The sequence below is a fragment of the Oreochromis niloticus genome, linkage group LG8 (assembly GCF_001858045.2).
Source record: "Oreochromis niloticus isolate F11D_XX linkage group LG8, O_niloticus_UMD_NMBU, whole genome shotgun sequence".
Classification (NCBI taxonomy): domain Eukaryota; kingdom Metazoa; phylum Chordata; class Actinopteri; order Cichliformes; family Cichlidae; genus Oreochromis; species Oreochromis niloticus.
The window spans coordinates 26,040,289-26,067,939 of record NC_031973.2 but is presented as its reverse complement, the minus strand read 5'-3'; the positions used below and the strand labels follow the sequence as shown (position 1 = coordinate 26,067,939).

Below are 27,651 nucleotides of genomic sequence, written 5' to 3'. Positions count from 1 at the left end.
AAAGGGAATAGAGATATAAACAATAAAAGGTTTCAAACTTAAAGAAAGGGATGTGGAAGGAAATGTCTTCGGTACATTGGTCAGACCTCAGGGATATACAGATTACATTTCAGTGAGTACCACTGAATGTAAACAGAAGCATTGCTTATTTATAGGAAGATTCTCTCAGTGTTGCTGTTTTCTTTGTTCAGCCACGGTGGCTGACTCTTTTAATGCTGACAGCTGTCTTCATTTCAGCCATACCTTTGTTACTCAGGCGTCAAACATAAACACATCTGCTTTCAGTCTTTAAAGACAACGATGTCACTGTTATGACAAAAGGGTCAATTTCTGTAGTTCCCAGTGTAAAATGTGTGTGAACTCCAATAGTTAAGCTTAGACTTTTCAGAAGACACTGACACATTCACACAGTTTCTACTGTGTACTAGCTGTGCAAATCGACTTGTTAAAACCAATAAGTGTAGAAAACAGTCAGTGGTTAACACATGCTGTTTTTATGTGACCGCTGAATTTAGATGTACGTCTCCCTATTCATTTAGATAGAACCTTTTAATATAGCGGTCCAAATAAGGCCGTAGATATATTACCAAGATGGTTGAGTTGAGTTGCATGACTTGTGTCTAGCAGGACTTTTCGAGAACTTTAAAAGCAGGAAACTGAAATGTTTGTCTTGAGTCAAGGGGTTGCCGGTGTGTATCCTGGCCTAGGTGTCACAGGGTGAGAGGCTGGGTATAACCTGAACACACTAGAATCAACAATTAACCCATCACCCTGTGGAGCAACAGTTTTTTATGTCATTAATTTTTTATGATGAGCCGATATTAGCTATCTGTTGGGCAAATCATTTCATAATAAAAAAAGCAAAGAAGAGGTGGGAGAAACAACAATTAACTTATTAAGCATTTAATAGGCACAAACCTTCACCTGAAGAAAGGTGCACGGCTTATTTCACAACCTGGTTGGATGACACTGATGATTTGGTGTAACTGTTACAGAAATCATGCTTGCTGATTGCCATTAGGTAGCTTTCGTGGTATCTAAGCTTTAAAATGATCGCTATGATTTGAAAAGCTCGCAATGGTTTAGATGGTGTAGATCTAGAGGTACCCGAATTTGCTCCGGCAGTGTTTGGAACGTTCTAGATGTCAGTGTGAGGGAATTCCACAGGTCTTCCACTCAGAGCGACGCTTTGAAGTGACCCTCTGACCCACGAAGACCTCCAGTCCTGGACTTAAAGCCGTGTGTCTGCGACTGTCTGCGTAGCGAGTGATTGTTTTACAGTCTTCATGATCTTTTTGCCGTAAACCATTCTGTCTAAGAATCCAAACATATATCTGTACTATTAAAAAGACAAGTTGCGTGTGAAGATAATGTAATGTGCATCATCTCATCTTTAAAACAAGCCTTCTGAGTTTTCAACACAGCTGGGGGCAGTAAAAAGCTGCACTCGAAGCTGAGAGAATAAGTGGAGCCATATCTCATGTCCCATACATCCTAATCATCTGTTGAACTGGCGGTGGACCTCAGCTCAGCTCTGTAGATTTACCGGTTACTTGTGCTTCTGTGAACTTTTGCACTGACTGCTCATGAGCCTCAACTCTGTGTTTGTGTGGGATTCATCCTGCTCCCCCGGCTCCGTCTTACCCCCCATTTTCTCTGACAGCTTCCATGCCCTCCCTATATGTCTTTCTAAAAGTGTGTGTGGTCTTTTATTGTGTAAGATATTAACCACTCACACTCTCCCTCCTTCTTATCTGCTCTCAGCACTCTGGGGGAGGCTTGGGCCCAGCTGAAGAAGAGCCTGGCAGACGAGGCTGAAGTTCACCTAAAGTTCTCCTCGAAGGTAATTTGTCAACTCTGTCGGATCCGGTTAATAAGATATGAAACCAAATATTAACTAAACATATTTTTTATAGTTTTCTGACTGCATGATTATTCGCCACAGCCATGCCTGTCTATCTCTTAAAGCACAAAAGGGCATACAGTAGATGCCCACAGGAAGAGCTTAGCAACAATGTGGCAACCAGAGACCATGGAATGTCTCAATAACAGGCAAAACTACCAGTGGCAACATGTGAAGTGGGTGGATACCAATAAACACAAAGCAGCATCGCTATATTATGCAAGATATGTCCAGTGTTTGTTCTGTATACAAAATACTGAATGGCTGAATGGATTCCTCCCCCGCACACCACAGACATAGTTTAGACCAAACTAGAATCAGCTTTAAGAGGCAACATTGTTTTCTTTGGCCAGATTACATTCACAATAACAGCTTAAAGTTAGTCATGGTAAAAAAGAAAGAAAGGACACCCTCTGTCATTTTAGGAAATACAAAAAAATAACCTGGTTTTAACAGGTCTTAAAATTTGATTATATACAAACTGAGATGAACATTACATGTTTCACCGTGCCATTATTTATTTATGGAAGAACATGGTGACAAGACATTCTGACTTTTATACTGATATAATAGAAATACATGCACAAAATGAGGGTGCTGTTTTTTGTTTTATTTGTGAATTATTAAAACAAACAGTTAGCACCTTCCACTCTGGACATGATTCAGTTTGTCTCTGCTATTCAATTCAATTCAACTTTATTTTTACAGCACCAAATCACAACAACAGTCGCCTCTGTTGCTTTATATTGTAAGGTAGACCTTAGAATAATAATTTACAGAGAAAAACCCAACAATCACCCCCCCCCCCCAATGAGCAAGCACTTTGGCGACAGTGGGAAGGAAAAACTCCCTTTTAACAGGAAGAAACCTCCGGCAGAACCAGGCTCAGGGAGCGGCGGGGCCATCTACCACCACTGGTTAGGGAGAGAGAAGGAAGACAGGATATTCTGATTGAATGTGACCTAGCTTTATTGTACATCATTTGCATTGCATCAGATTAGTAAAAAACACAACATTTTTACAGTTTTCATTCATTTGAGATCACGTTTATAAGAATGCATAAAAAGAGGTCAAAATGAAGCTTTTTTTTTTCACTTTTTATGTTTTTTTTAACCGACTTTGTTTAGCCAAAATTCCAGTCACTTAGTCAGTCTGATGCATTAACAACCAGCCGCTCAGTTTATCCACAGCTGTTTGGAAACTACAGAGTACTGGTGTGAACACTTCCGCTGAGCTTTCTGTTAAAGCCCATCAATTCCTCTTTTCCCCAGGCTCCTGCGTTTTTAAAAGTGGGTCATTTAAACCTACACTGAAAATAGGTTTAGCTTAGATAAAAGCCATTAGATGTGATCTAACCCAGTTAACTTTTTAATGTTAACTTCAGGAACCCTGATCGACATTAGTTGTTAGCATGAACACAAACAGTGATAAATGTCACTGTGGCCCTGTGATTTGAACACTTACTGCATCTCACCATGAGTGTCTCTTATTCATAGAGCCAAGGCTCTTATTTCACCTTACTGAATGAACTGGGGGATGTTTTATCAGGTGGACTAATGTTTCCAGTTGTTTAACCCCTTTAAGCCTTATGATGAAGAGGTCACACTGTATTTTATTGGCTGATCATTCCGGACGGTTGCTGCTGCTTGGTTTTACAGTACGTGAGTCCATATTGGCTGTGGTACTGCAACCTACAGCACATGTGACTCACTAGGCAGATAGACTGCCTTCTAATGCAGTGACATAGAGTAAAGGGCTTCCTGATGGCTCTGTGGGCTGAAGCACATGTGTGTGACATAGAGGGTTTGACTCAACATTTTATTTTTTTTTATTTATTTTAAAAATAATTTTAATCGCGATTTCTCCTCAAGCAGAAAGGCTGCGGGAACCGGTCGCAGATGATTTATGAGCAAGGCATCTTCTGTCTTAAGAGCTCAGCAATGCTTTCAAAGTCTTCAAGGGGCCAGCTAGCGCTCTTCATTTTCAGGTAGTTTTCGATGTTTGATGTCGAAGGAAAGAGGGGGAGACAAAAGACAGAGGCCAGGATTCCAGCTGGAGTGATGGAGGAAATGGAGTCGGTGATGTTATCCTCCAGAGATGCACAGATGTGCGGCACTTTTCCAGGTTCTTGGAGGAGAAGGGAGGATTTAAGTGGAAATGAATTTTGAATGACGGTGTGATTGCAGGAAGGAGCTGCACATCTCATTCATCACTGACAGCTGGGACAGGACACCACATTGCATATTACCAGTGACGGGCCTGCTGCTGGCATTCAAAAATAATATGGCCTTGTCAGATTCTTGGATCTGGAAAATGTGCTGTTAACTTTAAAAGCCACTTTACCAATAAAGGATCAAGCAAAAAGGGAAGCAAAGCAATGCTAACAACTGAGATTCTGGTTTTTGCTTGGCTCCTTCATATCAAAGCATTTGTGATCTAAAATAGCTCAGTGTCAGAAGATGATGACATGATATATGGAATGCAACCAGAGTGAATGGAGCTAATTAAGGTTCTGGATAATTAAATCTGATATACAGAGAGGTGATTAAAGGGTATCCCTTTGTGATTAATCACTAGCATTACTGTAATCTAAACTCTATAAACCTGAGTTGTTCTTGAAGAAGTCATTTTATTGAAACTTCTCTTAATGTGCATTAACAGTCGCTGTATTTGTTATTCAGTGCCTGACACATTTGTTTTCCCTTTCAGCTACCAGAATTCTGAAACCAATCAAAGTACCACATGGTTTTGAGTAGTGAACACTATAAGTCATGAAGTGCTAAATGAGACCAAACTTAGCTCTATTTTTTTTTTATCAGTGTCAGGACATACAATGGACCTGAGTGGCTTAATGACTTTTCTATGCGTTATGTTGTAAATACAGTCATGTTAAAAAAAAAAAAAATTTTTAAAAAAGGGACATGTAAAAACAACCTCAAATGACCGACAACAAATGACATATTACACTGTCCTTATTCATTTAATAGCAACTAGGTAAAAATGCAGGAGCAGATGGTGTGAAATATTAAGTGCATCATGTGATTCGGTAGCTTGTAGAAGCATTTTTAACTGCAATAAAGTGAAGTAAGCCTTTTCTGTTTGACTTTATGAGTCTCTCACATCATTGTGGAGGAACTTTAGCCCACTCTTCTTTGCAATGTTGCTTCAGCTTATTGAGGACTGTGGGAATTTGCTGGGATGTCCACTCCTGGGAGACTTTCCCCTTCTTGTGAATAATCTTCCGCCCTGCAGAATGGTGGATTTCAAATCATTTAGAAAGATTGATTAGCAAACAGTTGCTTCTTTAAAATCTTTGCTGATGCAAAGTATCAACAGAAACTGTAGACTTTACTGTTAGGGACACGGAGACCTGTGAGCCAATGAGAGGGGATTATTGATTTTTATGTTTTTGGATTATTGTTGGAAAAAAAATCTCTGAGTTGATGGTCCTTACATTTTCTTGCTCAAGAAAAGAATCTCCTAAAATTGATGCCTCTTTTATCCATTTGAACCATAACTTCTCACACTAGAAAATAAACGTCACCACAGCTATTGACGTTAACAGCAGCGTCTCAAGTCTCATTTAGCTACATATAGCTCTTTTCATATTTTTGGGATTATATAACAAAATAGAAAACAAGTTTTTTCATCTGCTACAGACCTAATTATGAACAAAACCCCACTTTGGTTTGTTGTTGATTCAACAAACCAAAGTCTAGGAATGCTAAACTGTTTTTGGCTAATATGCTAACTAGCTAACGGTGCAAATATTTGGCTAATTAGCCACTAGCAAAACTTTTGGCCTCTCACCTTTTTATCTCAAAGAAAAAATATTCTGAAATTTTTGAACTGTAAGTTAAAGGAAGCCTAATCAATAATGAATCAATGTTTGTCATAGCAGGAAAGCTGCAGTCAGTATTTTTCCTGTTTGCTATTTATTCCTGCTGTCTGCTGTCTATATGTTATTCCGGCACAGTTGCTGTGGAGCATTGTACATGTACAATGACAAAAAAGGGCTATTTTTTTATTATAGCGATAGCCAGTCATGTTTTACTGACAAATGCTTGCCTGAAACTAGCTTTTCATCATTTTTTTCTGCTCAGTGTCAAATTCAGTATGTGTTGTTTTCTTTGAGCAGCTCCAGAGTGAAGTGGAGAAGCCCTTCCTGACCTTCAGGGAAAACTTTAAGAAGGACATGAAGAGGCTCGACCACCACATCGCCGACCTACGGAAGCAGATGGTTGGCCGCTATGCGGCTGTGGAGAAGGTATCCAAACTCATACAAATATGAAAACTCATGTACGTTATATTATTTCATATGGCAGTATAAACTATTTAGGGAATCATCTGACTGCTGATTATAATTCCAAATTTCTTCTATAAGCAGATGGCTGTTTCTCATCTGTTGGATATTTTCTCTTTGTTTATATATACAATTGAAAGCAGTTGGGTAAAGCTCGTCTCACATCATCTGTCATTGTCTCTATGATCAGCGATCATGCTGAGAAAGGACTCAACAGTTTCTCTCAAATAAATTCATCTGATGAGCGACTGAGCAGTTAAAGCAGGACTGCAAATAAGTCACTAACATTGTTGGCTGTCAAAAGAAAGCTTTAACACTGAATGATGCATGAATGATGCAGATAGCATTATCACTGTGGTGAACTGAAGAAGACTGTAACATTATTTTTTATTATTTTATCGTGTTAGTGTGATGTTGCACATTGTTTAAAAGGAAAAAGTTTGCTGCCTGAAGCTCAGCCAGAAATTCAGGAGCAGATTGTTTTGTGAAAGCGAGTCTCTGACTTCTTATCTCTGGCAGGCTCGTAAAGCTTTGGCTGACAGGCAGAAAGAGTTGGAGCTAAAGACGCAGCAGCTGGAGATCAAACTCAGCAACAAGATTGAAGAAGACATCAAAAAAGCCCGCAGGAAATCCACACAAGCAGGTCAGAGCATGGGGCAAAGGTCAAACCATGGGTCTTTATAGGGTCACACTTTCACTGAGGTATTTGTTGTTTTAGGCAGGAGAGAGTGCTGCCCATTGTGTTTACTCTGTACCCTCTCATGTGGCTGTGAAACATTCACCGTTGGTCACTGTTTACTGACTTTAATGGTACTGCATGTAAATTCTAAATTTCTGGGTTTAAAATTATGTGGTTTAAACAAATCTGTCAAAATGTACTAAGAACCACTATGACTGTATATGCACAACATCTGTTTTCAAACTAAACTTACTTCAGCAGAAATTTACTGGATAAGGAAATGGATCCAAACCAGTGCTTTGTTCTAAAAGACTTGGTCATTGCTCATGTTAAAGTCAAAGTTTTAAAACTTCTGGCTTCACAGTTTTATCCCTAATATGGGACGGATCTCCTGCTGAGCACACAAAAGCTCCACCCGCCTGGTGTTTAAATCGTCTGCTCTAGAGGGGCAGCCAATCAGAAGAAAGTTGGCTAAAAGGGTGGGGTAAGGGGGGATGAGAAGCTAAAACGGCGTCTGTTAGACAGTATTGAGAGCTAAGGCGGTTCAACCAAGCAGTAACATAAGTAAGGATTGAGTTTTGGATAAAACCCCAAAAGATATTTCATCATCACATCAGTGGTAGTTTGTAGTGGTGCTATCCTCAGTTAATCTAAAAGAATAAATTACACCGACAGCAGAACTCACACAGTTTGACAAATGCAGGTCTACTTATCATTGTGTGCAAATGTGAACATACATTTAAATTCTGTTCATATCAGTAAATTAATCAGGTCAGCCATGAGTTCCGCAGTATCTGAATGTAAATAAACATTCTGTCAACATTTCATATCTTCTGCCGCTGTGAATATATTTATCTTTGGCACAGAAGTTTCTTTCATGATTAATTTCAGTCCTCTCCCATTCCTTAGTTTGCAGCCACAGGTTGGAGCATTAATAGGTTCAGAAATAGTGTTAATAGAATTTAGATTAAATAAGTGAATCTAATAATGGATTCCGGTCAGGTAACATGCTAATTCCTAAATAAGAGAAATAATGAGTCGACTTTATGCAGTTTGAAAAGGGTTGCATTAATTAAGCACAAGGCAATGCATCGTTTGCATAATTTTATTTCCTAAAAATGTAACTGTGAGACCCTCCAGTCCATGCATGTGAAAGTGTAGACCCTGTAAATAGCTAACTTACTGAACATGAAATCTGAATCCTCCTTCAGTGTTTCTTTGGCCCTTCACTTGAGCTGGCCTGTGAACCGGGATTCTGTTTGTCTTTTTACATGAGTCATGAGCTCTATCAGTGCTGCAACCCAGACTGGGAGACACCCCACCCCCACATATATTTTCCTAATAAAGTGGGAAAGAGAAGAGAGGTCCCAAAAACTTCTCTGCTTCTATGCTTGAGGTTGGGTATCGCAAAGGCAGTCCGCATCCCTGCAGAGTGTTTACTGTCAATGAGGCAGTGTGTGCAAAATACGTCAGTGAAAATCCCTCTATGTCGCTGAGATGGACATCATAAATTATGCTCAACTCCGTGGTCCTTGGGCTTGGGGATGTACTATCCTTCCGCTGTTTGCCCTGCTGTAGCCTGACAACCTGTGCAGTTTTTCAAATCTTGCTAAAGAAACAATTTTGTTGCTTTGTTTGATTGTATGAGGTGTCTGTTTCTTCTCACTGCTTTGAAGTGGGCAAGAATAAAGGATATATTATATTCTTTGGGGCACTAAGCAGGATTTAGGAAGACAGACAATACTGCCAATGCTGATGATTGATTAATTCATTATTTCAGCACAATCTGCAATTTCAGAAAAAAGCTGAGTATTCTAAATTTGAACGAATGTTACACGCATTTCCTGTGAACTATTTTCAGCAATAGATTAATCATAGATTGTATAAAAGATGTACTTAGCTTCAGCTTTTGAAAAGCGAAGCCAGCGTGGAAGGGCCTTAAACCTGCATTCTTTTTTTGACAACAGTGAGGGGATGGGTGGAGGTGGGGTTGGGGGCTCTGGTTGCGGTTGCAAAAGACTTCCGGTCCTTTAGAAGTCTATGGGAAAATGGCCTTTGGACTTGACCTCAGTAAACACGTTAGTGGTGAGTTCATAGTCTTAGTCACTCGTTTCAGGTTATATAAAATAATTTTTTAGCCCCATTTTGTAAATGTTGGCCATTCTAGGTTCCAGTCGGGAAGATTATCCAAGGTGTCGTCACTGGTTTCAGTATTTGGTTTATCATTTCAGTATAACTTCAATATTTATAAACGGTATGAATACCTCTAATTATTATTTATTTTTAAGTTTTTTACCAGTTATAAAGAATAAAAGTAGAGCAACTGGGCACCTTTGCATGTAGCTCTGTAACAATATGTATATGGTGCACTGCTGTAGTCTCTATGCCCTGTGTTGTTGTTTTTTTTTTTTTTACTAGGGTAAAAGGGTTCATCCACTGCTCCTCACAAACAAAACATTATGTCACATTGAGTGAACAATGGATAGTAAGCCACTGAAAATAGTGAAAGCACATGTGCATGTTAGAAGGGCGGGAGGTGGAAAAGAGCCAGAGTGGAAAAGTAGCAGCAGCAGATTGATGATTATAAAAGTTTTTACTAGCTGTGCCACCTGAGGAAAGTGACAGGCTAAGAGCCAACAATGTAAACCACCAAAGTGTGATGTCATGGGCCAACCAGGCATGACCACGTGTTACTCATGACACACACACACACACACACACACACAGAGCGATCCCTCTTCTGTTGCTTATGCAACCAGGTGAAAAAAAAGGAGCAGTTGTTGACAGTGCTCGTGGTATCTGGCTGCCAATGATGATGACTGCGGTGTGAGGGAAGCAGAAAGGAGTCTGATGCCAAAACAAATAAAGCATGGCATCTGTCTGCTCATAACAAAGTCTCATTATCACTCTCACTGCATTGGATTACACACAACAGTGATAGCAGGGATTTCCTTACAGTTTAAATCAACCATCTGAAGCTGTGATCACCCTTTTATAGAGTTGGTTACTTTATTTTTATATATACGTTTGTTCTTAGAGTCTCTTTTTTTCTTGGAGGGCTTATGCGCATGTGCTTCTCATTTTTTTTTCTCTGTTTATTTATAGAAGCCATTCTGAGCTGAAGTGAGAGAAAACCCTGTTTACTGTAAATTCTGCTGCAGTAGCAAGAACTTTAAGAAGTGCTAGAACATTTCAAGATCCATATACATAGATGCATTGTACACAAAAGGAGCAGCTTATTACAGCTTTCTTATGGCCTGTATTTCTTTTCGTCCTTTTAGAATATTTTGAAAGAGTTGTTCAGTTTTGGAAATATCAGCTGTAGAGATATCCACATGAATGTCGGTTAATATGAAATAGAACTCAAAGCAACAAAAACATCCATGTTTAATGTAGGAACTGTTTTATTTCTTCTAAGCCTTAACTCAAAACTGGGTTCATACCAAAACAATCTAGGTGGGTAAATAGGAGTACAGGCAAGAGGGAAGACATATAAACCAGATTTCGATATAAATGTTCTCTATACCGGTATATTGCATAAAGTACCTGTAATTTACAGAACTTCTGAGCTTCTTGATACCACTTCACCTTTAGAGGGGTTTTTTCAGGCTTACAGAGTCATAGTGTTGGTGTCCCTTTGAGGGTCATCAGCACATTAAGCCAATTTGTCATTGTAACTGCACCATAGCTGAATGACTGAAAACATGAAACTTTGTCTGAACCCTACCTGTCTCTGTCCCCAGACTATACTTTAAGAAATATTACTCCACACTAGCTTGAATGTGAGATATTTAGCAGCCACATTGAAGAGAGGAATAAGACACTAATGTGAACATAATGTAGCACATATATGAGCACATGTTGACTGAAGAAGAATGAAGAACAAAATACTCAGCATCATTTCCTCTCTGATCTAATCTTCTACATGATTAGTGTTTGTTTTGTTGTCAGCTGGATGCAGGCAGACACATTAATGAAATAACAGATTAGACCTTTCCTTTTGTCATTGCTCATGGTATCATAATGAAATCTTCTATCAGTCTAGATCATCTGTACAGTTCTGGAATAATTGTATCAGCTGAGTAATGAGAAAACATCTCTGTACATGCATGTTTTGTTTGAACGAGGAAATATCTTGGTTGCAACACCATCTGCTGGATGTAACACGCTGCAACCAAATGAAGTGCTTGGGCTTGCTTTGTTTTTGGGTTTGTTTTTAGTGCATAGATTTTCAAAATAAAAGTTGCTAATTGGCTTGTTTTTCTTCTTCGTGGCAGGCGATGATCTGATGCGCTGTGTTGACCTTTATAATCAGTCGCAGTCCAAATGGTTTGAAGAGATGGTCACCACAAGCCTGGTAAGAATGCATGAGTTTTACATGTGTTTGCATAATTTAGTCAAAGTAATATTTTGCAATTACTTTAAATGTCTGTACACCTTTAGGTGCTTTTTGAATTTACCTTCTGAAGAATTAACTGAAACTTTCACCACCAAGGGTAAAATGTTACCATTGGTTTTTTCTAATATGCATTTTTAAATGCACTGGTGCTTCCATAGTGCCTTTCAACTCAATGTGAGCAAAGTGCTCTGTAATATAAGTCTTATTCACACAAACATTTATACAGTGCTTTTAGTTATATATAAAAACTTTTTATTCAACATCTAATTCCACTGGATGCTTTGGGGGCAACAAAGGGTTCAGTATCTTGACCAAGGATACTTTGACACAGACTGAAAGAGCCAGGGATCGATACCCTGACCTTCTAATTCATAGACCACCTGCTCTTCCACCTGAGCCACAGTTTCAAGAGGTTTTGCCCACTTCCAGGCCTCCAATGTGATTAAAAACAGGCTCCTTAATGACTTGCCTGGTTAAATAAAGATTATGGTCGCTCATTACACCATCCTGTGGTACAAGTTAGTATTAATGTTGGGTATTAACTTTAATTACCCTTTAATACCCAACAAATAAGGGTTTCTTCTGCATTTTTATGTGTATTTCAGGGTTATGTGGTTTATTGTGTGCTAGTTTGATCTGACATTACTCTTTTCTTTTCATCCACTCCATTCAGTTTCCTTAATAGTGAATTTCCAAATGAGTTTTGCGAATTCACTGCACTGCACTTGATGCAGAGCTTCTCTGTGACCCAGCTGTTAAAACTGATCTTTTTCTCAGGAGCTGGAACGACTGGAGGTCGAGCGGGTGGAGATGATCAGACAGCATCTTTGCCAGTACACCACCCTTCGACATGAGACAGACATGTTCAACCAAAGTGTAAGTGCAATGTCTGCTGTCTTTTGCAAGCAACAGGTAGTACACACCAAGGCGTCATTCATCTATTCATCTGTTCTCTTCCGCTTATCCAATTCAGGGTCTCAGGGTCTATCCCAGCTAGCATAGGGCAAGAGGTGGGGTGGCCCCATTCATATGGGAGTTACAACACATATGAGAGGTGGACTTAATAGTACCAGCCATGATCTGTGATTTTTAACCAATGGGCTTCCCAAATAAATTATACCTGGGTTCAGGGCTAGGGCCTCTGCTGGGCTTGTTCTAGCATATCTTACAGAAATGCGATAATAATGTTATTTAACTAACATGGTTTTAATGATGTGGCTCATCGGTGTTGCTGTGCAGTATTTAAATGAAAAAATATTCTGACAAACAGTGTTTTTATTTAAACATGAATTAGATTGAGTGTTGTTATATAGTCACAGGCTAATTATTTATGGTTTGATAGCCTTGATTGTGTAGTTACCTCTCTAGCACCAGCAGAGGCAGGCAAAGAGCTACTTTCTCTGAGTGACCGAAGCATGAAGAAGAGGCAAAAAGTTTCTTGTTTGACGTTAAAGCTGTTGTTTGTTCTTTCAGACCATGGAGCCAGTGGATCAGCTCCTGCAGTGTGTGGACCCAACCAAAGACAGAGAAACGTGGGTACGGGAGAATAAAACTGGAGAAATTCGCCCAGTGGACATAGAGATCTGATATCATCGCTGTCTGATGAACTTGCACCCAGATACAGCAAGCTCGACGTTCCGTGCCGGAGGAGAGGAAGTCTGTGCTGGGATCATCCCCCTCCCATGCATGCACACACTGATCTGTATGTGATTCCTAACAGACTGAGGGACAGTCAGTTTGAGCTGAGCTATTCTTTATGTCCTGACAACCCACCTGCTGACAATGACATCAGTGTCTGAGGGGTTTTTTTTGAGGTATGACGAGACCTGTCATAAGTTTGTGTTATACAAGCTGTTGCTCGGCACAGTGAATGGGAAATTTGTGTATATTCTTTAGTAAAGGATGCTTAGGTGAGGCAAATGTTTAAGAAGCACCAACATGTTATAAATGTTGAATAGCTTTATGTTAGGCAGAAGTGTAATGCTAATACTCCAGAAATGCAATGATTTAACAGATGCTGCATTCAGAAAAAGGAGTTGCTCTGTTACTTTGTAGCAGAATGAAGTACTTTAATGTCTCCAGTGTGCACATGGTGACTCTGCTAGACTCCACCCTTTAGTTACTGATGCTAGATCCAATTTTAATAAAAAACAAAATGCAGCTTATTATGACAGTGGTGGCAGATCTACTGTTTGAAGGGTTTTTTCTAATAGTGGGTCTTCGGTTCAATCTATGATTAAAAAAAAAAAGAAAGAAGCAGTCTTCTCTTTTATAACACAACTGTCGCAAGTGTTGACTTGATCCACATCTGCAGACTCTCACATTCTGTGGAAAATCAATGCGTGCCTCCCACCTAAACCCACCAGAAACTGATGGCTTCTTCATACAATAACTTTACTTAATGAAGCCAAGCTAAATTTTACTACACACCAAGTGCTGTTCCTCTAAGTTTGGCTCTTCTGTTATTGTACACACACCCCGAGCTAAACAATTTAAGCAGGGAATATGAATCCCATTAAAGATTCAGACACAGTTAATAAATGGTGAGAAATCAGATGCTTTATGGGACTGCCACCAACAAGCTGCAATTCCTAAACTATGACTGACAGTAACTGATCATCACACTTAGGAGTTGGGCAATAGCCAACGGTCAATTGCTGAGGACTAAAATCCCAAATCTGCCAACACTTCACAAATCTAATTTTCTCCTTTTTTAAATTTCTAATAAGAATTTTAAATCAGCCAGTTGCACTTTACATTCAGATGACTTTTAATCAAATTTTACTGTAAATTGCTGTTCATATAAAAAGATATCTAAACACAAGTTGCTACGGACTTGTTTTTGGTTATGTTCTTGAAGCATAACTGTGACATATATGTGTAAACATGTTTTAAGGTGATCTGCTCTGAAAGGGGATCGTAGTGGAGAGAATGTAAAATAGATTAAATAGTAGATTTTTACAGAAAAAATACAGTAGATATTTGGTACTGATAATATATTAAACATACAAGTGCTTTATACACAAGAAAACATCTCTCTAACAGTATGATAGAGTTTTGGAATATGAATCATTTGCTTCAGTTGGATTTGGTGACCGTACTGCAGAAGCTAATTGCCATACCAAATGTTCTTGTCCGGTATTACTGCTTAGTACTGCTTGACTGCTAAAAGGAGGCAAATGAGATGTTTTTGTACATTAACAGCTAAAAGTTGGCATTTTTCATTAATAAAATGGAAATGCGTATCTCATGTCTCAAAACGTTGCTTTGTGGTTTGTTTGTTTCCAAAAAATGAAGAAAAAAAAAGCAAGAAAACAGAGTTAATGGGGAAAAAAGGTCTTTTATTTGCTTAAAAAACATATTTTCACATTCAACAGCATATTTGGTCAGGTCTTGTTACAGGATTAGGCAGTGAAAAGTTCAGACAGATACATTTGAAATACGAAAATACACTGACATTGATGGCCTAAACTACTCCATGTGCTGATAGCACCCCAGGAACACTTTATGATAGTGACTGAAGTCATTTATCAGGAAAAAAAGTATTTTGTATTTAAGTCACTTATGTACGGACTCAAAAATTCCCTATAGCCTCTTGAATGTATGATTTAATAAATACTGCAGCCAGTTTGAACCTTATTTATCTTAAAGGCTCTCACAGATTTGCTTAAATGAAGGAAATCTTGACTACAAACAGTAGTTTCCTGATTCCTGATGATCACACTTACATGTTTCAGATCATCAAACAAATTGTAGTATTGGAAAAAGAGAGACTGAATAAATACAAAATGCAATTTTAAATGATCAGCTTATTTATCTAGAGGAACAAAGCTATCCCGACCTTCCTGGAAATGTATGAAACACTCTATATTTTGTAGTCATATTTTATTAAAACTACATTAGGATTTATGCATAAACCCATCCTCAACATACATTGGCCTGTATAGTGCACTCTGTGCAGGACTTTGTATCCTATTAATTGTAGACTGGGGTTTCTAGTCATTTTAGAGGTTTTTCAATGTACCTGAGACCAGACCTTTTTGGTTAAAGCTGTTAAATCCGCCTCCCATTTCACAATAGGAAGGGATTGTATTAATTCGTCGATTCATTTCATTCATTTGGGGGTTTTGAGAACTCCAGTCTAGGAAGTTTTATATTACTGTTTTGAAGGATGTCAGGGTTGTTCCAGATGTGTATGTTTGCATGGGATTAGTGAAGACTCCCACCATGCTGTTAGAGATGAGCTAATATTAATGCTTTAAAGCATACATGTCATTTATGTTTGAGCTAGTGAAGGAAATGTGTATATTTTTACATAGTTTTTTTCTAGAATTATTATTTTTCTTATCTTTTTTATTGAAAATATTTTATGAATATATAACATTTCCAGTCTGAATAAAAGTCCCTGGAGGTTTTTTATTCTTTCAGGCTCAAATATTGTGCTGCCATCACATATAGTTGTGGTCTTTTTAATTATTTATTTTCAGCTGGTTAGCTAAAATCAATCTGACTTGTTCCTGTGTTCACAATTTACCAAAATTTTTGAGGTGACACATTGGGTTTCTGCTCCTCAGAGGCCATGGCTGCTTCTTCAGGCTCCGGTTCTACCTCTGGGGCTTCTAGTTTTGGGATTTGTGGTTCCACAGACAGCATGGACTTTTCCTGCTGTAAAATAAGCCATGAGCTAAGACATGGCAGAGCTGCACCATCTGAGCAGCCATGTGGGACATTAGCTGGACAATGCAGTCATCTAGGCAACCAGCCAGCATGGATCGCACCTGTGATATGATAATGTTATCAAAAAAGCCATCTATGAGGGGACCCACAGTGGCTGCGTTAACTTGAGGTGACACAGAAGGTTTCAATTCAATTCAATTTTATTTATATAGCGCCAAATCACAACAAAAGTCGCCTCAAGGCGCTTTATATTGTACAGTAGATAGCACAATAATAAATACAGAGAAAAACCCAACAATCATATGACCCCCTATAAGCAAGCACTTTGGCGACAGTGGGAAGGAAAAACTCCCTTTTAACAGGAAGAAACCTCCGGCAGAACCAGGCTCAGGGAGGGGCGGGGCCATCTGCTGCGACCGGTTGGGGTGAAAGAAGGAAAACAGGATGAAAGAGATGCTGTGGAAGAGAGACAGAGATTAATAACAGATATGATTCGATGCAGAGAGGTCTATTAACACATAGTGAGTGAGAAAGGTGACTGGAAAGGAAAAACTCAATGCATCATGGGAATCCCTGGCAGCCGACGTCTATTGCAGCATAACTAAGGGAGGATTTTTATTTTTATTTCCATTAACGAAAATGTTTTTTTTACTTCTAGTTTTTGTCATTTCATTGTTTTTTGTTGACGATAATAACCTTGGTCGCAAGACATTTATGCAATAGGCAAACAACCTTTGTTAAAAGGCTGTCCGGAGGGAGAAGAGAGGGGAAAAAAAAAAAAAAACAGTTTCAGAACTGATGCTGAAGGCTGATCTGAGGAAAAATCTATTCAAGAAGTGGATGAAGTCTGCAAATTCAAGTACATATGCAGGTTTTGTGGCCGCTCAGGAAATAGTCACGTATGGGAAGCCGTTCACGGACGGAGAATATATAAAAGAATTATTCATTAAGATTTCAGACTTTAAAAGAGTGAAATTGTGCAGAAAATCAGAGAGCTGCCTCTCTCTGCAAAGACTGTCAAAGACAGAACCATAAAAATGGCAGAAAATATCACCAGACAGCAAATTAAAGACATAAGCTCAGCTGCATTGTACTCAATCGCCAGTGATGAGTCCAAACACAAAAGTGAAATTGAAAAATAGAGCCGTTTTGCCCGTATCTGAACTCTGCTGGACCACAGAAAGAAAAGACTGAGCTGATACCACTAAAATGCCAGGCACAAGGGCAGGACATCTGTGAGGCTGTGCTTGATTTTTTGAGAGCCAAAGAAATAAAAACAACCCACCTAGTGTCAGTGGCTACTGATGGGGCACCAAGTATGACTGGAGCGCACAGGGGCTTTGTGGCCATGCTGCAGAAGTCACTGGATAGAAAGCTGCTGACATTTCACTGCATCCTCCACCAAGAGGCATTGTGCGCTCAAACTTTTCCTCCAGAATGCACAGAGGTTCATGAATGTTGTCATTCAGATTATCAATAAAATAATGGCAAAAGGTTTAAATCACCATCACTTTTGTTTGTTACTGGATCAGGTGGAGAGCAGGTATTCTGATCTCCTGCTGTCCAGAGAAGAGGTGCTGAAAGGTTTTGCTGCATGTCTGGAAAAGGTGAAAACTTTCATTAGCAGCAAAGGGCTCACCTTTTCTGAGCTGGAACAGCAAAAGTGGCTTGAAAAGCGGCACTTCATGGTGGACAGCAAACCTGAACAAGCTCAATGCCACTTTTCAGGGGAGAGGAGGCAGGATGCTGGAGGAGGTGTTACATTTTGAGCGCAAACTGACAATTTTAGCCAGGGATTTACAGAGAGACACACTGTCTCAGGTCTTTAACCACACCACTGTACATGACTTGAGATTCCCCTGAGGTGGAATTTGTTTCTTTTGGTAGATTGCCACTAAATGGTCACGCCGATTTGATTTAACTAATTCAATCAATAAAAAGTGGAATCAAACATTATTGTACCTCTGCAAAAGGCCAGATATACTGAAAGAACAGAGCAAAAGTCTTTACTTTTGTTCTTTGGCAACAACAAGCTAATGTATATTCACATGTAGAATACTCACATACACACACAAACACAAAGATTTCAAGCTTTCAAACATCACCTTTGTTTAAAAAGTCATTATCTTTGAAGTGGGCTCAGGAATGTTGCAGTCCCATGTGACTGATTTTGTTCATGGAACTCATACAAAAGAAGAACAATGTCGCCCTCTCCTGGTTCAACTAAAGCTGGACACTAACATTGTGTATGAGTGAGACAGACGGTGCTGTTCTGCTCTCATTTCAATTTTTTATTACAATTATCTGTCTAATATGTTGTTACGATTTAATGTTGTCAGTGTATTTTTATAAAAACGTGCCGTTTTCCTCTAATGGCCAAAAAACTGACAACTGCCCACCTTTAGAGAGAGTGAATTACAGTCTCACACTTGTCAGAGATCATACGAACCGTAACACACATAAATATGGCAAATCTGTAAAAACTGCTGATGTGAAAACCTGTGCATATTTAATAAACCATGCAAAATTTAGATGTCATAATGTGAATATATACCGTAGCTATGCTACAGTCATAGGCCACTTTATTAGATACACCGATTTCACTGCTCATGAAAAGAAAGTAAGGCTAGAATTCACACAGGCTCATCAAAAGTGGACAATTGATACCGATTTTCTGATGGCTGCTTCCAGCAGGATAACACACCTTGTTACAGAGCTCAAATCATGTCAAACTGGTTTCTTGCTGAATCTGTGCCAAAAAAATTAAGACAGCTCTGGAGAAAACATCAGGTCCAACCTAATGCAAGTGGATGATGAGTGTGTGTGAAGAAACATACTGGGTAACAATCATATCAAAGGACAAATTTATCCAGCAAATACATGGTTGCACTTGGGGAGACGCCTATGGCCCACTGTTAACTGCCCACTGTGGGCCCCAGTATTGGTGTAAAATGTAGGGCAGACTGTTTCAATTCAATTCAATTCAATTTTATTTATATAGCGCCAAATCACAACAAAAGTCGCCTCAAGGCGCTTTATATTGTACAGTAGATACAGAGAAAAACCCAACAATCATATGACCCCCTATGAGCAAGCACTTTGGCGACAGTGGGAAGGAAAAACTCCCTTTTAACAGGAAGAAACCTCCGGGAGAACCAGGCTCAGGGAGGGGCGGGGCCATCTGCTACGACAGGTTGGGGTGAGAGAAGGAAGACAGGATAAAGAGATGCTGTGGAAGAGAGACAGAGAATAATAACAGATATGATTCAATGCAGAGGTCTGTTAACACATAGTGAGTGAGAAAGATGACTGGAAAGGAAAAACTCAATGCATCATGGGAATCCCTGGCAGCCGACGTCTATTGCAGCATAACTAAGGGAGGATTCAGGGTCACCTGGTCCAGCCCCAGGTTTCTGTTCCTCGGCGGTCACAGCTTCTTCAGGCTGTGATGTTTTCTTTATTCGAGGATTTCTTGTTCCACAGACTGGCCCCTGAGCTTAAAACTTATCTCCTTTTGTTTTTTGTAAAGACCTCATTCCAATCTATTTTATTAAATGAAGTTATTTCTATTAATGTTGTGCTTAATGTTTTGGCTGCTGAAACAGGAAGGTGTATCTCATGTATTCTGTTGACTGTTTGTTCCACTTATGTGCACCTCTGTATGTATGTATGTATGTTTTCTTGTAAATGTACGACTTTGCATGGATGAAATCTCACTAAGAAATATCACAACAGGATGTTCTCTGCATTTTCTACCTAAAACAGTTTGGATTGAATGACAACTACTCAACACGTTGAGTCTAAGCTGAATATACACACACACACACACACACACATACACACACACAGTGAAAACAAGCAGATATCAGAGTGCGATTTTTCTTTTAGAATTTTATTAGATTTTCTCATATTTGTTCATTAATTTAAAGTGTTCTAGTCAGTAATTTACTGACTAGAAACAAGACCCCAATAATCGGACAATTCCCTCTGAGCAAGCACTTGGCGACAGTGGGGAAGAAAAACTCCCTTTTAACAGGGAGAAACTTCCGGCAGAACCAGGCTCAGGGAGGGACGGTCATCTGCCGCAACCGGTCCAGGGGTGTTTAAAATGACTTGATTGGATATTAAATAAATTGGCTAGTTTGAATTGTTTGTTGTTAGTCAATTTAAAGAGTCACTTTGATGTCAGCTAGTCAATGTGAAATGTTCTGTTGTTTTTACAGGGGAGACAGCCGCGACTGTCTGCGGTTGATGCCTAAACGCCGCCCCAGAAATGAGAAGAACCTTCTGATGCGACCTGCTGGCGCCGCTGCCAACATCAGATGTTCTTTAAAAGTTTTGGTGATTTTTTTCTGACCTACTTCCTGGTCAAGATTAAAGAGAATCATGACACACTCGGGGTCCTTATACTCTTTAAGTAGAGATTTGTAAATGACCTTGTGTAAGGTTTTGAAGGACTTCGAGGAGGGTTGAAAATCGATATCTTGGACATCAGCCCAGATTTTCTCGAACAAACGTTTCTTAATTTCATAAACTCTGTCATCTGTGTAGGGAACGCGTGCCTTTTTGAAAGCACGCATGACAAGTTCTTCCACACAGACATCAACTGAAAGCTGCTTCTGAGCTTTGATTTCAGAAGACTCTAGCTCAAGTTTCTGTGTGGATGCTACAAAGTGTTTCTTAAACACAGAGATGAAAAGTTTCTCCACTGTTGGCTCTCCTAATTTCAATAGAGTTAAGATGTTGTTTGGTTTGGAGACCGTTTCCTTACAAATGTCTTTGAAAATGACCTTTGCAAGATCTTGTAGGGCCTTTGGTGATAAAGTCAAATCTGCTGTTTTTATTCCAGAGCAGATTTGATCTAAAAGGCGCTGGTGGAGGGAGTCTGATGGGCAGGCTTCGGATTCTTTTGCAGCCTGGGAAAGCACAGCCTGAAGGAGCGTGCTTACAAGCCCTTTTCCCTCTGCTTCACCTTGAGGTGACGCAGAGGGTTTCTGCTCCTCAGAAGCCACGGCTGCTTTTTCAGGCTCTGGTTCTACCACTGAGGCTTCTGCGTTTGCCATTTGTGTAGGTTCCACAGACAGCGAGGACTCCAGATCTTTCTCTGGTTGTTCTGTCTGTGAGACCTGCTGATTTTCCTGCTGGCTGCCAGACTGGGTGCATGTGCAGTGTGCAAATCTCCCTAACAACACCTGGATAAGTTCTTTTATGAAGCCTTCTCTGGCTCCGTGATCTGACTCCGAGGTGAGAGAGAAAGCAATCGAGCCGATGCGCCCCTCCAGTTCTCTGAAGAGGCTGTGGATGCATCGCACTTGTGGGATACTGTTTTGCAGCATTACTGCTCTGGCAGAGTCCCCGCAGAGCTGCACCATCTGAGCAGCCATGTAAGACATTAGCTGGACAGTGTAGTCATCTGGGCGACCAGCCAGCATGGATCGCACCTGCGACATGTTCATTTTATCAAAAAAGCCATCTATGATGGGACCCACAGTGGCTGTGTTAATGTCATCCAAATACATTTTAGTGTTAGTGTTTTCTTTTACCTTGTGTGTCTGGATCCGGTGCATGGACTCAACTGAATGATAGTGCCTGGTAGCAGCACCCCTATTTACGGGTTTGAGAGTGCTTTGTAATGATGCGTCCTTTGAGGTCACAGTATTTAGTCGCTTTGAAGTCTCTCCTTTGAAGTATGCCTATAAGCCCCGCCCACCTCTAAAACGAATGCCTAGCAACAGCTTCACACAAACACACCGGAGCTGGCCGCATGGATTTGAAATACGGGGAGAGTTCACGTGCGGCCTGCACGTCCACTGCTGTCACCGACACGGAATACTTTCAAAACCCTTCCGTTAAAGTTTGTGCTGTCACCAGGCTGTCCGTGATGGCGGGTAAGCGACGGGAACGTAAATGTGCGTGTAGCTTCACTCGGCTAGCAGAGTGGTCACGTTAAAGCGAGGTATACGTGAAAGTTTTCAGCCGTGTGGATTTTTTAAAATACCTTGTTATTTCATTCATTCACCGCAGCTGTCCAGCTCTTTGAAATGCAGATGAAAATAACGTGTTTTTCCCACGGTGGAGCTCACTTTTTTTAACCACAGCACCGGAAATGACTTCAGGTCCACACGTGTGCCACTATATATATATAATAATTTTTTTTTAAAAAGGGACTGTAATGATATCTGGATCTGGATCTTGTCAAGTGCCTAAATGCACTGAGCTGCTGCCAGGTGATTGGCTGATTAGACAGTTGAGTTAACATGCAGTCGAACAAATATACCTAATAAAGTGGCCGGTTACTCCTATTCCTGTATCCTGGTTTTGGACTCAGTTTTGCAGCAGCAGCCTTGGCGCTGGAAGTTATCCATGTTTCATTGTTTCTTCAAATTTAAGTATAAAAGAAAAGCCAACCTGATGGGGTTTTGTTGTTGTGTAGAATAACCTTTGCATATTTAACAAAATCATGCAGAATTTAAATGTAATAATCTAAATATTTCCAAGTCCAGTTATTTGGACACAAGAGGAATCATAGCTGCACAGCTGCTCAAATTTCACCTTGTATGTACTTGAAGAAGTTTATAAAGCCGTGAAAACAAATGCAGAGTGCAGGCTTTTGTTATCTGCCCTGTTGGAGCCCATTTTAATATACTTGACCATAATTCTGAGTTCTTGTTTGTTTTATTTATGGGGATATAGTACATGTGTATTATTCATTTCATTGTTCAGTAAAAGTTTTTTTTAAATGTTTAGTCAGAGGTTTATGATTTGTTTCTGGTTTGTAAAAGAATAAACATTTGTTTATAGCTCTATATAGTTTGAAATAGCTTTATATAGCATTATTAGTGAATTGAACTTAAGATCAATCGGTTGATCTTGCAGCAGAGGTCAGATGTGATGGAGCTGTATTGGAGACACTTGTCGAGACCGGAAATGTTGAGACTCTCAAAGCCCTGTACGTAATTTCTCTTATCTGCAGGTATCTAAAAAAAAAAAGTCTCTCCCTGGTAGCTTGAGCTTCCCAGTTTCTGTGCGGCTGCAACATGTTTTGCATTTAGATGGTACTGTAAGGTTGAAGTGCTTCGGTGGTGATAGAGTTTTGGAATATGAATCATTTGCTTCAGTTGGATTTGGTGACCGTACTGCAGAAGCTAATTGCCATACCAAATGTTCTTGTCCAGTATTACTGCTTAGTACTGCTTGACTGCTAAAAGGAGACAAATGAGATGTTTTTGCAGCCAAAAGTTGTCATTTTTCATTAATAAAATGGAAATACGTATCTCATGTCTCAAAGTGTTGCTTTGTGGTTTGTTTGTTTCCAAAAAATGAAGAAAAATAAAAGCAAGAAAACAGAGTTAATGGGAAAAAAGGTCTTTTTATTTGCTTAGAAAACATATTTTCACATTCAAAAGCATATTTGGTCAGGTCTTGTTACAGGTTTAGGCAGTGAAAAGTTCAGACAGAGATACATTTGAAATATGAAAATAGACTGACATTAATGGCCTAAACTACTCCATGTGCTGACAGCACCCCAGCAACACTTTATGATAGTGACTGAAGTCATTTATAAGGCAAAAGTTAATCATGAAAAAAAAAGTATTTCATATTTAAGTCACCACTTATGTACAGACTCAAAAACTTCCCTATAGCCTCTTGAATGTATGATTTAATAAATACTGCAGCCAGTTTGAACCTTATTTATCTTAAAGGCTCTCACAGATTTGCTTAAATGAAGGAAATCTTGACTACAAACAGTAGTTTCCTGATTCCTGATGATCACACTTATGTTTCAAATCATCAAACAAATTGTAGTATTGGAAAAAGAGAGACTGAATAAATACAAAATGCAGTTTTAAATGATGAGCTTATTTATCTAGAGCAGAGGTAGGCAACCTTTCTGATGGCGAGTGCCATTTAAAATTTCCTCAGAAGTCAGTGTGCCATATGATTGCATTAGCAATAAATTTAATAATGCTCTATATCAGGGGTCGGCAGCCCTAGGCACGCGTGCCAACGGTGGCATGCGTGTCTGGCTGTTATTAAATAATTATCTGAAGCTTACAACCAAAGTTTTTATCTGACGTAAAATGAATAGAAATACATTTACCAACAAGACAGTGTACATCACTGTCACAACAGTGTTTGTTTTCATTTAAAGGCTTTATGGCTTTAATATCTGGGGGGCCGGTCTTTAGTCAAAATGCATCCATAGACTCGAGACACAATGCATTTTTGGGACTTTCAGGTGTATGGACCAATGTTTTATTTTCTGATCAAACCAGAAATCTTTAATGAGCAGCTAGATTTGTCTCGCATTAACTGGCTAAGTTAATGCCAATTAATGCGACATCGAAGCAGCTGGAATCCACAGCTGTGCGTGTTCATGGAGCTTGCATTTTCACCTGCTGGACATCACTACCTGACAAGTTTAACTGTCTTCAGAACATTGCAGAGGCCTTATTGACAGTATTTGGCTCTACATATCTGTGTGAGCAGATTTTCTCTCACATGAGTGTCCTCAGGTAGCTGTCTGAATGCTGGACACTCGGAGACCTGTCTCTGAGTGGGAGACCAGAGATCACATTAACATGTGTGTCTCTGTATTAACAAACATACCATATTGGCCCAGTTTATTTTTCTTATCATTGTTGTGAGGAGACCATAAATAGCATTTGTATTTTCTGTTGTACAGTTCATTTGCTGTTATGGAGTTCTTGTTATGAATAAAAAGTGTCTTTTTTTTGTTTCAAAATTGCTGATAACTATTCGCTGATAGCTGCCAACATTTGCAAACAAATATAATTCTATAAAGTGGTTCCATATAATGTGTAACTGTTCATATAGAGTGTTATTAAATTTATTGCTAATGCAATCATATGGCACACTGACTTCTGAGGAAATTTTAAATGGCACTCGCCATCAGAAAGGTTGCCTACCCCTGATTTAGAGTGTTCTAGTCAGTAATTATTGACTAGAAACAAGACCCCAATAATCGGACAATTCCCTCTGAGCAAGCACTTGGCGACAGTGGGGAAGAAAAACTCCCTTTTAACAGGGAGAAACTTCCGGCAGAACCAGGCTCAGGGAGGGACGGTCATCTGCCGCAACCGGTCCAGGGGTGTTTAAAATGACTTGATTGGATATTAAATAAATTGGCTAGTTTGAATTGTTTGTTGTTAGTCAATTTAAAGAGTCACTTTGATGTCAGCTAGTCAATGTGAAATGTTCTGTTTTTTTGACAGGGGAGACAGCCACGACTGTCAGCGGGTGATGCCTAAACACCGCCCCAGAAATGAGAAGAACCTTCTGATGCGACCTGCTGGCGCCGCTGCCGACATCAGATGTTCTTTAAAGGTTTCGATGATGTATTTCTCAACTGCTTGGCTTTTGCATTTTAAGAGTTTCCTGACATACATGGGGTTGTTCGACCACCTAAGTAGAGATTTGTAAATGACCTTGTGTAAGGTTTTGAAGGATTTCGAGGAGGGTTGAAAATCGATATCTTGGACATCAGCCCAGATTTTCTCGAACAAATGTTTCTGAATTTCATAAATTGTCATATCTGTATAGGGAATGCGTGCCTTTTTGAAAGCATGCATGACAAGTTCTTCCACACAGACGTCAACTGAAAGCTGCTTCCTAGCCTTGATTTCGGAAGACTCTAACAGATACTCTAGTTTCTGTGTGGATGCCAGAAAGTGTTTCTTAAACACATAGATGAAAAGTTTGTCCACTGTCGGCTCTAACTGAAATATAGTTAAAATGTGTTCTGGTTTGAGGACTGCTTCCTTGCAAAAGTCTTTGAAAATGACCTTTGCAAGATTTTGTAGGGCCTTTGGTGATAAAGGCAAATCTGCTGTTTTTATTTCAGAGCAGATTTGATCTAAAAGGCGCTGGTGGAGGGAGTCTGATGGGCAGGCTTCGGATTCTTTTGTAACGCGGGAAAGGACAGCCTGAAGGAGCGTGCTTACAAGCCCTTTTCCCTCTGCTTCACCTTGAGGTGACGCAGAGGGTTTCTGCTCCTCAGAAGCCACGGCTGCTTTTTCAGGCTCTGGTTCTACCACTGAGGCTTCTGCGTTTGCCATTTGTGTAGGTTCCACAGACAGCGAGGACTCCAGATCTTTCTCTGGTTGTTCTGTCTGTGAGACCTGCTGATTTTCCTGCTGGCTGCCAGACTGGGTGCATGTGCAGTGTGCAAATCTCCCTAACAACACCTGGATAAGTTCTTTTATGAAGCCTTCTCTGGCTCCGTGATCTGACTCCGAGGTGAGAGAGAAAGCAATCGAGCCGATGCGCCCCTCCAGTTCTCTGAAGAGGCTGTGGATGCATCGCTCTTGTGGGATACTGTTTTGCAGCAGTACTGCTCTGGCAGAGTCTGCGCAGAGCTGCACCATCTCAGCAACCATGTGAGACATTACCTGGACAGTGCAGTCATCTGGGCAACCAGCCAGCATGGATCGTACCTGCGACATGTTCATTTTATCAAAAAAGCCATCTATGATGGGACCCACAGTGGCTGTGTTAATGTCATCCGAATACATTTTAGTGTTAGTGTTTTCTTTTACCTCGTGTGTCTGGTTCCAGTGCATGGACTCAATTGAATGATAGTGCCTGGTAGCAAAACCCCTATTTACGGGTTTGAGAGTGCTTTGTAATGATGCGTGTTATATGACGTAAAGGTCGCTTTTAAATCTCTCCTTTGAAGTATGCCTATAAGCCCCGCCCACCGCATGGATTTGAAACACGGGGAGAGATCACGTGCAGCCTGCACGTCCACTGCTGTCACCGACACGGAATACTCTTAAAACCCTTCCGTTAAAGTTTGTGCTGTCACCAGGCTGTCCGTGATGGCGGGTAAGCGACGGGAACGTAAATGTGCGTGTAGCTTCGGCAAGTGGTCACGTTAAAGCGAGCTGTACGTGAAAGTTTTAAGCCGTGTAGATTTTTTTTAAAATACTTTGTTATTTCATTCATTCACCGCAGCTGTCCAGCTCTTTGAAATGCAGATGAAAATAACGTGTTTTTCCCACGGTGGAGCTCACTTTTTTTTAACCACAGCACCGGAAATGACTTCAGGTTCCCACGTGTGCATATATGTATACATATATAAATATATACATATATGAACAACAAACGGACTGTAATGATATTTTATATCTGGATCTGGATCATGTCATGTGCTGCCACGTGATTGGCTGATTAGACAGTTGACTTAACATGCAGTCGAACAAATATACCTAATAAAGTGGCCGGTTACTCCTATTCCTGTATCCTGGTTTTGGACTCAGTTTTGCAGCAGCAGCCTTGGAGCTGGAAGTTATCCATGTTTCATTGTTTCTTCAAATTTAAGTATAAAAGAAAAGCCAACCTGATGGGGTTTTGTTGTTGTGTAGAATAACCTTTGCATATTTAACAAAATCATGCAGAATTTAAATGTAATAATATAAATATTTTCCAAGTCCAGTTATTTGGACACAAGAGGAATCATAGATGCACTGCTGCTCAAATTTCACCTTGTATGTACTTGAAGAAGTTTGTAATGCCGTGAAAACAAATGCAGAGTGCAGGCTTTTGTTATCTGCCCTGTTGGAGCCCATTTTAATATACTTGACCATAATTCTGAGTTCTTGTTTGTTTTATTTATGGGGATATAGTACATGTGTATTATTCATTTCATTGTTCAGTAAAAGTTTTTT

At 39.8% G+C, this 27,651-nt stretch overlaps 1 protein-coding gene across 1 annotated transcript in view; it reads left to right on the top strand.

The window, feature by feature from the left end:
* Positions 1–14,544, top strand: part of gas7b (growth arrest-specific 7b) — a 58,694-nt gene extending 44,150 nt beyond the window's left edge. Inside the window, exons 9-14 of the mRNA XM_003438655.5 lie at positions 1,765–1,843; positions 6,042–6,170; positions 6,726–6,849; positions 11,163–11,242; positions 12,062–12,160; positions 12,758–14,544. Of these exons, the coding sequence (XP_003438703.1) occupies positions 1,765–1,843; positions 6,042–6,170; positions 6,726–6,849; positions 11,163–11,242; positions 12,062–12,160; positions 12,758–12,871 (625 nt within the window). The 3' untranslated portion in view covers positions 12,872–14,544. The remainder of the gene's footprint in view (positions 1–1,764; positions 1,844–6,041; positions 6,171–6,725; positions 6,850–11,162; positions 11,243–12,061; positions 12,161–12,757) is intronic.
* Positions 14,545–27,651: the final 13,107 nt, after the last annotated feature.